The 13,017-nt window shown below is 38.1% G+C and overlaps 1 protein-coding gene across 1 annotated transcript; it reads left to right on the top strand.

The window, feature by feature from the left end:
* On the top strand, window positions 1-11,799 carry LOC136753067 (phospholipid scramblase 1). Its single transcript, XM_066708880.1, has 7 exons — window positions 1-371; window positions 1,609-1,689; window positions 2,128-2,170; window positions 2,555-2,775; window positions 6,838-6,999; window positions 7,536-7,697; window positions 8,387-11,799. The coding sequence occupies exons 1-7, from the start codon at window positions 162-164 to the stop codon at window positions 8,414-8,416; spliced, it is 909 nt and encodes a 302-aa protein (XP_066564977.1). The 5' UTR covers window positions 1-161; the 3' UTR covers window positions 8,417-11,799.
* The last annotated feature ends 1,218 nt before the right edge of the window (window positions 11,800-13,017 follow it).

The following is a 13,017-nucleotide window of genomic DNA, read 5'->3' as shown; positions in this document are numbered from 1 at the left end:
TGTGAGAGTTACACATTGTGCGCTGGATTTGTTGTGTATGGATTGCTTTTCCTGTTAGATTTAGTATGTGTGAGAGTTATACCATGTTTAGATGGAGGATTTTTGGTTATACAGGATGCGCACGATTTGTTGTGTATGGATTGCTTTTCCTGTTAGATTGAATGTGTGTGAGAGTTATATATATACGCTCGATTTGTTGTGTATGGATTGCTTTTCCTGTTTCATGTACTGAAAGCCCTTACAATGAAATTAGGCTTCAAGACTCTAGAGTCGATCCGTTACTCGGTAGTCAAGAAGCCCTGTGTTTATTCTCCGGGTGCTTTGCAATATCGCATGACTGTATCCTTATACATTGCTTGTCTCGTTTATTGGTAAGTATGCCGTTCGTTTTATTTATTTTAAATTGACAAAGTACTGCAATTGCTTAAAAAAGCATGGGGTTTTGTGCAAACCATGATATTAATAAATACACACATGCACAACCTCCCTTATACATCCTATTTAAATTAAAATAAAATTACAAGTTACATCATTCACAATAATTATTTCCCAAACGTGTTGTATTTACATTGGTGAAAGGTTATTGTAGTAGTATATTTTGTTAGATTATAAAAGGCAATCAATCGAGTGTCGTAGAGACTAAACGCAGTATGTTGTCAGTGGGCCAAAACAGTGTTCTTAGCCTTTTGATACTGGGATTTACTGGAGATGTCTATTACATTGCCTGTTTGTGTTGCTAACTGAAATACTAGAATAGTAATACAAAATACACAAAACACCCATTTAGGAAAATAGAACATCATTGTGTTAAAACACCTGTTGTGTTTTATCTCTATACACAAATGATTGTATTCTGAAACAAAATATGAATGTATTTATAGGCTACTTTTCATTGCTGTGTTATTTATTTTGTTATTTGTTTTTATTACTCGTTTCATTTCTGTTCTGCAATACCTTTCTATATACAATTTGCATGTAATTGTTTTGTAAGATAAAAACAACAACAAAAAAATCTAAATGCATTTGTAAAATATCATGTTCTATTTATTGCCTTTTTTGTTTGCAGGGGTAATGTATCCCTAACATACTCAACTGGGTGGATTTTTACTATCAGACAAGGGTGATTACAATTAGTTAAATGATAACGTAATGGTTCATTTGGTTTGGATGTTAGCAAGGAACCTCTTGCCCAAAACTGTAGTGTAGAAAATGTGTATTTGTTTCATCATCACTGACATAACATACTGAGTTGAGCCAAGTGCATCTTCTATGATGAGTTACAGTTACAGATTAATCAGCAGCATATTTTTTTAATTATTACAGTAATCTTATACAGACACCAGATGGTGCTAGCTACCCATTTTAATTGTTTTGTTTTTAAATAAAATTCAAACAAAGAACAGACAATCGACACAGTCAAACAACAAACACAAAGGTTTCTGTTTCTATCCATAATATATAAAGATTATACCAGATCTCTGGTCACTGGCCCCATAATAAACTTTAGGAATATTTTTTTCTCCCTTAAACCACATACATATTAACTTCATTCATGCAAAACAAAACCTGAACAGCCTTTTATCCCACCTGTCCCTCTTCCTCACTCAGTTCAGTGCCATGGATGCTTACATGATGCCAGCACCCCCAACCCTGCCAGGCTGTCCCCCTGGTCTGGAGTACCTGACTCAGGTAATTGCTTAGACAAGTAGTCTTTGGTATAGTAACATTCAGATTTTACTCTGCATCATGACCATTGATGATTTTGTGCTGACAGCATGTCTTGATAGAGATTTCTAAATTAATTAATTTCTTATATAGTTTATGATTATATAATTATTATTCATGCATTTAAGACCTCACTTCCCATAAATGTTTCATTACCAGCTAAGAAATGTCCAAAATGTTAGCATTTTCTTTGTTCTTGTAGAGACCAGAATGTATAAGTAAGTATGAAAGAATACATCTTTTAAATTACCTTTGTGGTTGCATAAGTATGTTGGATAGCAGACATTTGTTTCTGTATTTAGTCATTACTAGGACCAGTTACCATACATGAGAACATAGTTGACCTGAGAACCTCCAGTATGAGCAGTGCTGATGTACTTTTTTCCCCTGTTTGTTTCACAGATTGACCAGTTACTTATTCACCAGAAAGTCGAACTTGTGGAAGGTACTGTGACTTGTTAGTAAGAGTTAGTGAGAATGTTTAGAAGGCAGTCTGTGAAGTGCTGAAGTAGCGTTTTCAGATTTCCTGAATGTTCCATAAGAATTTATAGAAATGTTATCATTTTACTATAAAGCCTATTAACATTCTGTTCATTATGTTTTGTCTCCATGTGGTGTGAGCATGATTTCTTAAGACACTTTTCATGTAGCTTTCTTGAAACCATTGTTTTAACAAAAGAACTTAAGAAATGTTTTAACTCAACATAAGTAATCATAAACCTAAGAATGCAGGGAAGATGTTTAAGACACACGTCCTAATCTGCAAGATAGATACTTTCCCAACACCAAGTTAAAATTAAACTCATGTCATGATTTGTTGTTTCTTTAGCTCTTTCAGGCTTTGAAAACAACAACAAATATGAAATTAAAAACTCTCTGGGCCAGAATGTATTCTATGCAGTGGAGGACAATGACTGTTTAACTCGCCAGTGTTGTGGGCCTTTGCGTTCTTTTACCATTCATGTTTTGGATAACTTTGGCCAGGAAGTTATAAGTGTGATCAGACCGTTAAACTGTGACCGTTGCTGCTGCCCCTGTTGTCTCCAGGAGGTATGGCGATGCACTACATTTCACAATTTCTTTACCTTTTTTCAGATTTAATTTTCATCCCATGAATGTTACATAGTGATACTGAGTTTTGTGCATATATATTATTTGAATAATGTTTTTGCATTGCATTAGTTCAACTGAAAATAAATATATATACATTTGTATATGTATTTTTGTGTTTTTCATGTTATGTTTCGAGTTAGAAACACTGCCCAAGGGGGAGGGGTTTTCAAGCATGCATCGCTTGAACGCATCGAAGACTTTTGTCTATCAAAGCTGCCATTGGCCCTTGTGCCCGTCACTCAAACAGGACCCTTCCACTTCCTGTTTGTATAAAAGGTGACGTCTGCACAAAGACTTCCTCTTTTTGCCCTTCACTTTGGTTCGTCAAGACACGTGAGAGAGCCTCTGTGTTTGTCCAAACCAGAAATCTGCGTTTTTCGGTTGGCTGGCAGTATATACTGTGCTTTCCTTCCACCGATTCGCTACAGTTGTGTGTTGTGCTATTTTAATTTTATTTAAATTAGCCACGCTGTTTTGTTCCGTCTGCGCCGCGGTTCATCTCGGCTTTCACACGACTACTAGTCGTTTAATATTAATATTATTATTATTATTCAGGCTAGTTCACTGTGTTGGTTTTTGTCCACAGGACTTTTTCCTCCACAGCAAGAGCGCACGCAGTGGCAGTAATAGCCGAGGCCGGCCGCCCAGCCTAAGCCTCGGTCTGTCATAAGAGACCTCGCCCGCGAGAGGGACTTCTCCGCCGGCTTGCGTCTGTGCTACAGCCAGCGGCTGCGGCTGTAGGAGGTCTCGCTCTTCCAGTTTACTGGATTGAGCTCTGCTGCGCTCACTCATCCGTGTAGTGGTTCTGGTGTGTTAAGCCCCGCTTCGGCTGGTGGTTTTTGTACCGTGAGCCCTCCGGATACCGAACAGCGTGGTGTCCAGTATCCCCGGTACCCCCCCCGGCACACGTGGTGCGACTAGGCTTGTACGGCCCACGCGGCGCTTGCAGTGTGCAGTGCTTTGTTCGGCGCACTTTGGCGGTGCTTGGTGTTACTCCTCGGGGCCTTCAGGAGAGATAGCAGTCCCTAACAGCTAGCCTAAGTGTACCCCCAAGCAGCATCTCTGGGCCTGGTCCGCAGATAAACTGCAGGGCCTAGAATACTGTTTATTGGGTTGAAGTATTTTACATTTCTTAAAATAAAACAGTTCAATATTTAATACTTATGATTAAAATCATTTAAAATATCAGTTCTTAAAATCACTTAAAATTTTTAAAATCTTGTGATTTTTAACAAAACTAAAACAATTAACTTTAAAATAAACGTGCTCAAATCAAATAAACAAAACGTGATAAAAGCAAAAACTGCACACCAACAAAAAAGTCAAATACATTGAAAATAACTGAAAATGCATTAGACAAAATAAAGAAACAATTAGAAGGCCAGCCTCCAGGCAGCAGCAGCCCCACCTTCCTGCTGACCTGCACCAGCGACTCACCAGCAGGCAGGCGCCTACCCAGGCCCGCCGCGGTAGAGCCAGGCCTAATGCCAGGAGCTGCGGCAAGAGGATGGGCAGCGGACCTCCGCTCCTTCCACCTCCTGCTCCGTGGCCCTGAAGCGTGCCAGCAGCCTCTGGCCCACCCATACACCTCCCAGCAACTCTCCAATTGGCACCTCCACACCCAGGACTCCTGGGTGCTCCAAATTATAACAATTGGCTACTCCCTACAGTTCCAGACCCCGTACACCCCCCTTCAGAGGCGTGGTGTGAATGCGAGTGAGGGACCTGTTGCAGTGCGTGGTGCTTCGCATTGAAATCACTGCTCTCTTGGATAAACACGCGATCCGCGAAGTGCCCCCTCTGGGGCAGCAGGAGGGATTTTATTCCCCATACTTCCTTGTGCAAAAGAAAGATGGCGGTTTCCGCCCCATCTTGGATCTGAGGTACCTGAATCGCCGCCTCAAGGTGTTGCGTTTCAAGATGCTCACCCTGCGTGCCATGTCTCAGGGCTATCAAGCCTGGAGACTGGTTCACCTTGGTGGATTTGAAAGATGCCTACTTTCACATCGCGCAGGCGAACAGGAAGTTTCTCTGCTTCGCCTTCGAAGGCCAAGCGTACGAGTTTGCTGTTCTCCCATTCGGCCTGTCTCTAGCCCCTCGCACTTTCTCCAAGTGCATGGATGCAGTGCTGGCCCCCTTGCGTTGCCAGGGGGTCTGCATCCTCAATTATCTAGATGACTGGCTGGTCTGTTCGAACTCCAGGGAGCAGGTTCAGAGCCACATGAGCCTGATCCTCGACCGCCTCTCCGAGTTGGGCCTTCGGGTCAACAGAGAGAAGAGCTGTCTTGTGCCAACTCAGTAGGCGCAGTTCCTTGATTCGATTCCATTGCCATGCTGTCCACGCTGGTGCCAGAGAGAGTTGCCTCCATACATGCATGTCTCTCCATCTTACGGTTGAGAGCCCGCGTCAGGGTGTCCCTTTGCCAGAGGCTGCTGGGCCTTCTAGTGGCTGCGTCCCAAACCCTCCCCCTCAGCCTCCTTCATCTAAGGCCTCTGCAGTGGTGGTTCGGGTCCCATGGGATGCATCCATGCCTGAACACCTGGTGGCCCACTCGACTTGAGGTGTAGCCACGTCGTGGGCTCTTTTTCAAGGCGCCCCACTGGCAGATATATGTGCAGCTGCGAGTTGGGTCTCGCCGCGCACCTTTGTTCGGTTCTACAGGCTGGACTTGACGGGCCCGGTTCCTTCTATTGGTAATCCGGTGTTGGCTTCAGTTGAGCCTCAGTAGGCTGTCAGGCACTGGCTCCTGGCTTTTCTATCCCTGTCTGCCCCTGTTGAGCGTGCTTGGGAAAAGCAACACTGAACTGTTATCCCTTCCTGCCGGACTGTGACTGGTATATAGTTCATTCTGTAGGTGGGAGTGCATGTGTTTTTACACCTGTACCCCACCATTGTACATAGTTCCTTTGCCAGCAGTCTGTGGCCCCGCCCTAGCTATGCTAGATGTGCTGGAGGCCACTGCTGCTGTGTCCAGCGGAAGGCACTTGAGCTACTTCTTGTTGGTTCACTGTGTATATAGTTCCATTATTAATAATGGAACTATCCAGCAGTGGCTATCTAGTCTGGTTAGCCCGCTGTATGTTGAGCACGAGGTGCGAGACTGCGCCCTATGCTTATATGGTGTGGTCTTGGTATTAGCCCCGCTCCTAGCCCTGCTAGTAGAGCAGGAGGCCGCTATTACTAGGCTTCACGGTAGGCACAAGGTTCTTGTTGCCCGTGCACACACCATTGCTTATTTCTTCCCAGTTCAGCATGACTGCGGTCTTCGTGTCTGGGCAGCACAGATGTCATAGAGTTGGTACGGGTCCTAGTAGGTACGCCTTGAGGCAGGTTCTCTTACCAGCACGCTGCCTCCTCCCTTGCGACAGTTTGGTTATATTGTAACCCTTCCCCCTTGGGCAGTGTTTCTAACTTGAAATATAGCGATAGGTTGCGTATGCAACTGTGGTTATCTGAGAAAAGAAGCACTGCCCAAGGGTTGCAAGGTCGTGTGGGAGTTCTAGCTCTCGGCAAAAAGAGAAAGTCTTTGTCACCTTTTATACAAACAGGAAGCGGAAGGTTCCTGTTTGAGTGACGGGCACAAGGGCCAGTGGCAGCTTTGATAGACAAAAGTCTTCGATGCGTTCCAGCAGTGCGCGCTGAAAACCCCTCCCCCTTGGGCAGTGCTTCTTTTCTCAGATAACCACGGTTGCATACGCAACCTATCATTTTATAGTCTTATGTGATATCTGACTAAAGCATTTCCCTGCACAAGAACAGTCAATTTAGAAATGGGAATCAGCCAAAGAAAGGCATGATATCGGTCAGTAGGGCCAAGTTAGAGAAGCCAAAATGTGATGTAACATGGATTATTAAAATAATGTACCTGTAAATTGAGTTTTAATGATGTTGAACTTCCAAAAAACAAAGATTAAAAATAGATATGAAATAAGAAAAGATATATATATATATATTTTTTTTTAAATATAAGATGTTTAAGTTTGTCTTTTTCCCCACAGTTAGAAATTCAGGCTCCTCCAGGTAATACTGTTGGATACATCATCCAAACCTGGCATCCCTTCGTGCCCAAATTTACCATTCAAAATGAAAAAAAGGAGCCGGTTCTTAAACTCCAGGGCCCTTTTTGTGGTTGGAGTTGCTTGCCCGACATTGACTTTGAGGTATGCGTACGGAAAACGCTTTCAATTAAACTTGCTTAACACCAGCTGATATTTCTTCAGATACTGGCAACAACTTTACAGCAGGCTTCCCATGCTCTGCTAATCAGTTGCATCTGTTTATAAAGCTATTACACTCCGTTTTGATAGTTGAATTGGACACTGTTATGACTATTAGAACATTGCTTGTGTGCAAGCTTCTAGGGATTTGAAAATATTATTAATTGTGATCTTTGATGTAAATTAAGGTCTGGGAAAACTATAAATATTCAATGGCAGGTTTGTATTTACACAAGGCCTTTTTGTTTTTTTTCCTTCGGCCCAGTGGCTGGGTTTGTCATTTGCAATTGGTAGATAGATTGAAGTTTTGATATAGCCCAAGGTCTGGTCTGTAGAATAGACTTTAATATTGTGGGCCAGAGGAGGTAAATATGAAAGCAGTATACTGTATATCATGAAATAGGCAAAATAGTGTTGACTGTCTTATGTAATAATAACATATAAGATGCAGGGTTTCTTTTTGCTGTTTCTTGATTCAGATTTTGACTTTGGATGAAACTGCTAAAATTGGCAAGATCAGTAAGCAATGGACAGGGCTTCTCAGAGAGGTGTTCACTGATGCAGATAACTTTGGAGTCCAGTTTCCAATGGACCTTGATGTCCGAATGAAAGCTGTGCTGATTGGTGGCTGTTTTCTGATTGTAAGTATGCTCTTAAAAAGGTATATTGCATCTGTCTGATCTATATACAGTGTCCCTTTTTCCCTCAGACTGATTGAAGTGTATATACACTGTGGAATGTTACTATGGCTCCAACAGAGTAGGTAAAATATAATGATTGTGCATCCTTAGTTTACCTTCACAAGGAAGAATCTGTTAGTGGAAATGCAAGAAAAGAACAAAAAGGAGCACAATTTAAACTTACAGGAATACTAGTATATACTAGCCATTTACTATGTTAATGATCATTATGGTTTGTGCTTCACAATGCATTGACATTATTTGCCATTCTTGTCACTCATAATTATGGATACATGATCATTATGATTCATGTCCTTTGCTTGAGTCATGGTAGCTTGATTCATATGAAGATTTCTGTCAAAAAAGGCAAGGATTCATTCTATTCTTGATTGTCATATTATACCTTCAGGTAGGTAAATGAAGTGTATGTAGAGTTTGTTTCTCATAGGTCAAGATAACCTAATTTGCCTGAATTGTAAGGAAAAGTAACATAATTTAAAATGGATCTAAATGTTAAAAGCTGCAAAACAAATTGTGTGTGTATATATAAATGTTATAAATACACATTTTATACTGTATATATTCATGTAAAACATTTTCAGTTATTGCCTTTTGTGTATTGATGATGTAATGTTTTTGTTTGTCTTTAGGATTTCATGTTCTTTGAACACAACCAGTAAATTAAATGTTCAGAACGGGATCTTGAAGATATCTCAGCATTTCAGAGAAATATTGTCTAACTGCTTATCCAACAACCTATTTTAAATCAACAGATCTTGTTGAATAGAGAAAAATGGGACAAAGAATGTGTAAACTGCTGAAGACTTTTCTTTTTCAACATTGTTAAACAGTTTGGCTGTGGGTATGCTAATGATATACAGAACTTGTGAAACAAAGTTGCAGTTGGTCTTGGAAATGTCAGAATATTTCTCCTGCTATGTCATATATGTGTATAATGTGCTGTTTGTTTGACCTAAATACACAATCAACAACCAGCCAAGAAAGACTGCTAAAGTGCCAGTTCAACAGTAACAGTAATACATGGTCTGCAACAGATAGATTTTAATGGGCAAATGAAGATGAATTGTGGTATTTGGCAGGTTTGGAGCTAAGCTAAGTGGAATATTCAATCACAATTATGACACTACTATAACCACTAAGATTATAATACATGAACAATGTGCAATTTCAAATATGCATCAGATCTGTATTTCTGTGAGTTAGCCCTGGGAGGCAATATTTATAATGGGAAACCTACTATGCATTTCTTCTGTTTATGGGCTTTTGTTTAATGTGTTGTAAACTGTTATTGTTCTGTATTATGCACTGATATTATTATTTGGGTTAAGCTCTCCAATCAAGTGGAATTGTAACTAGATTTGTATGGGTTTGTAATATTTTTGACAAGTTTTATTTTTCTGTATGCTTTGTGTTATTTATTTAATTTAAAATATTCTTTAGAATTTTATTTTGAATTGGCTAGAACTGAAGAATTCACCAGTGGATTTGAATTGTCATGAGACTTAAAACTACATTTTAAATTAATCTGGTTTCATAAATTGTCTTCTCATTAAAATATTGAGGATTCAAAACGCTTAAGGAATACTAATTATTTCAACTCCTTAATTCCAAACATTTATGTGTACATTTTTCAATTTAAAATGTTTTTCCTTAACCAAAATCTAAAATGCAATGTATGCATAAATGGATGTGAACTAGGCAAAGGTCATTTAACATGATGTATGTGTTTATGATTATGTAGCCATAGGAAATAAAGTTTTTCCTTCATAAGTATGGGAAAACAAACAAGACTGAAATGTGCATTTATCATTTGCATTTCACAGACGCTAGATGGTGCTAGTTATCCTCTTTAAGATATAGATCAAGAGAAAATTGCTTAAAGTTAATGGTATATACAGTGTATATTATACACCATTATAAAATGCGAAGGAAAACTTACTTTCAGTGAGAAACATGAGCTTTTTCTGATGTGCTATGCTTTGTAAGTCTGGTAGGAATTATTTACTGATGTATTGATTTTTCTTGTTTGTCTCTTTTCCAGAATTCATTGGCATACCAATGAATGATGTAATGATGTAATTCAATGGTGTATAGAGGAAAGTCTTCAATCGTAACACAGTATCAAAATTCAGAATAATAGTCTAAAATTATTAAGGTGTTATGCTAATTATTTATATTTAGTAAATAAAGTTGAATGTTAAAGTAAAATAGAAAATCTGAAATTAGAACATTTTCCCCAAATATATATTCCCCAAATTAACATTTTGTTCCTGGCTAAGGTGAGGGTCAGAGTCCCCAATAAATGTAGGCTTTTGTTAAAGTTAGGATTACGTTTCTACTAAGTCAGCTGGATCGGGTGTAGATTTCTATGGTCCTACCTTACAATTTTGGGGATGGCTACAGTATGGCTGCAGGCTGTTATGACTTATGAGTGCTGCAGGTGATCACCTTTTGTAATATAATGACATATAGTGAAAGGTCTCCTTTCTGCAATTGAGTATAACAGTTCAGAATATATATATATATATATATATATATATATATATATATATATTTAAAGCTAGTCTTTCTTTATCCCTTTATGAAGTGAGGATTCACAGGCACAGCTTAATACAAAATATTGTGTGGCATATTAACTTTGAATTCTGTCAGGAACTTATTCATGTTGATTTAATTAATATTTAATGGCTGTACATGGCTGAAGGCACACCAATGTGCTGCAGCACTCTGGCTGGGAAACTGGAGCCTTTTATATGTATCTTGTATATATGCTTATACATGTAAAGAGGAGAACCTGACATATGTCATGTAGGGCAGCCTAATGCATGCCCAAAATGCAAGCCACAGATATTAGGGTTTGCATTTCTGAGAAAGACCTTATTACTGTATACTGTAGATATTACATATATACAAACTATTATGAAGTTTTACAATGTTGACTGTGTTCTGGGAAGGCCATTTTATAGAAATACAAAGTCTTAATTTAATCCATTATTTTTATATAATTTTTCTCTCTCCTCTGCACATAATTTTTAGGCATACTTGGGTATCCTAACAGCCTCTTGAAAATGCAAGCACTACAGTTTATGGTCACAAAAAAACTGCATAAAATTTCACATTTTTTCATATTTATGTCTATTGCCTAAGATATTGCAATGTTTAACAAATTTCATACTGTTCTGTTTGAATTTGGAAATTCAAAGCAGTTGTCTGTTTTTCATGTTAGTTTTATTTAAGTTAAACATCAACTTTAATTTAACTGAACTGTATAATGAAATACATATGAGCCAGTTTTACAAGTATTTATATAGGTTGTATTCTGATATATGATTGTTCTTTATTAAAACACTAATGGCTAAACCACTCCTCTGTTTCTAGCCAGTTTTAGTGCTATGTTACATTATACCACTGGAGTATGTGGTTATATGAGGATTAAAATCAGATCAGACTGACCCAAGTGACTAACTGATTTCTGTAAACAGATGTTTAAGATTTTTCTTAAGATTTTTTCTTGAGGTATTAAAACAATTAAATGTATGTTGGCACCACTGTTAAAATAGCTGAAATACTATCACTTCTATAGAGAAGATGTAACAACAATTGTTCTCCAATGTAACTTTGTGTACTAATCCTATGTTTTTTGTCAGTCCTTTATAAAACTGTGTAACCTTTTACTTTTAAATGAAACACTGGTGAAAATTCTATACTGTTTTAATTAAAATGCTTTAACTGAGCATTATGCAGTGGTTTTAAGTAAAATCATGTGCCCTGGGCAAATTGGATCAATCAGAAGTACTGCATGTAATGAAAAAACTACAATATGATTATTTTGCATGTTATGATTATGTTTTATTGCACTTACCTAAAAGCTGACATTTGCAATCAGGATCGCTTTTTTCAGGTGTCATATTAAATAAATGCATTAAGATTTAGGCATGTTTTTAAAGAAATTCTGTTCTGTTTTTTTTTCAGTTCTTAAAACATACTATGTAATCAAAATAACTTACCAATATATTAACAAGGCTTGGCTGAGACAAATTTACTTTCGCAAATTGTCCTTCTTTCTTGTGTTAAATAAGAGATACAACATACATATGTTCAAGGTTAAAATAACAACTCAAAAAATTTAAACTTTTGAGAAATGGCTAGTACTAGTTGTTGTTTTTGTTGTTGTCGTTTTGTTTTTTGAACCCAATAGTCTGGCCTGGTCAGTCATTCTTGAGCCAGAAAGTGAAAGTCTGGGAACCAGTCCCTGTGCTTATGCCAAACCTAGATTTCTGCTGTAACTGTGAAGTGTAAGCAGAGATGTTTGGATTTGCAATGTGAAAATTTGATTGTGCTTAAAAGTGTAGATGAACCGAAACAGCCAATCGAATTGAACTTGACAATTTTTGGTACTGCCAAGATGTTTTTATTTGACCTTTTAGCCATATATTCTTTAGCTCTGTACATTTTTTATTGTGTTATTTTTTCTTCATAATTCCATAGCCAGTCTGTCAAACAAATCAAATCTGCACAATGTACAGACTCAGCTCTTTTTGTATGTATTATATATATAAAAAACACACCATAAAATTGTATGACTGTAAGGTCTATTAATTTTATTTGTTTAATTTTGGTTTGTGAACAACCAACTTAGAATTGAGGGTAATGTGAATCATACAGCTGTGCCTTTTTTCTCACTTGTGCAAAAGCTTGGTGGATAAGTACAAGCTGTTGAGAGGCAGCACAGTTATGACATTGTTATTTTAACCAGGAATACTTTGGATGTGACCTGTGCTATAATGGAGCAAACACAGTGAAGCGGTTATATGAATACACATTGCAGAGAAATGGCCACGTGTCACAGAAATGCATGTTAACTTTAATTTACTGATTATTAGTAGCCTGGCATATGTTTCACCAACATTTGAATGTGTAATTCATGAACAAATGCACACCTTTAGAATATGTTAACACAGGATAAAGAAGATTGACCACAGCATTCTTCACAGAAGAAGATTTAATCCAATTAATATAAATTATAGAACAACGATATGTTGTTAACAGCAAAGAGCAAATTCATCCCAATACTAAGCAAATTAAAAGATAATTGCAAATTGCAAATGTACTGTATTGCATGAATAGCTGTATAGATGTTTTATAGAAATAAAGACTAATAACATGCCCCAGGTTAAAGAAGTACTCTATTGAATAATCTTAGCATAAGGGCTGAAGTGTTAAGGGTCTGGGAGTACTTAAAAAACAAATCACTTGTGCC

Source organism: Amia ocellicauda, chromosome 7 (genome assembly GCF_036373705.1).
Source record: "Amia ocellicauda isolate fAmiCal2 chromosome 7, fAmiCal2.hap1, whole genome shotgun sequence".
In the NCBI taxonomy this organism is placed as follows: Eukaryota; Metazoa; Chordata; class Actinopteri; order Amiiformes; family Amiidae; genus Amia; species Amia ocellicauda.
The sequence above is the reverse complement of the archived record's forward strand: the minus strand, read 5'-3'. Positions and strand labels throughout refer to the sequence as shown.

Coding starts and splice junctions, on each gene's coding strand:
- LOC136753067 (XM_066708880.1), top strand. CDS start 162: ATGTGTGTGAGAGTTATATATATACGCTCGATTTGTTGTGTATGGATT. Junction 2,171..2,554: donor GAAAGTCGAACTTGTGGAAG/GTACTGTGACTT, acceptor TTGTTTCTTTAG/CTCTTTCAGGCTTTGAAAAC. Junction 7,000..7,535: donor TGCCCGACATTGACTTTGAG/GTATGCGTACGG, acceptor TTCTTGATTCAG/ATTTTGACTTTGGATGAAAC.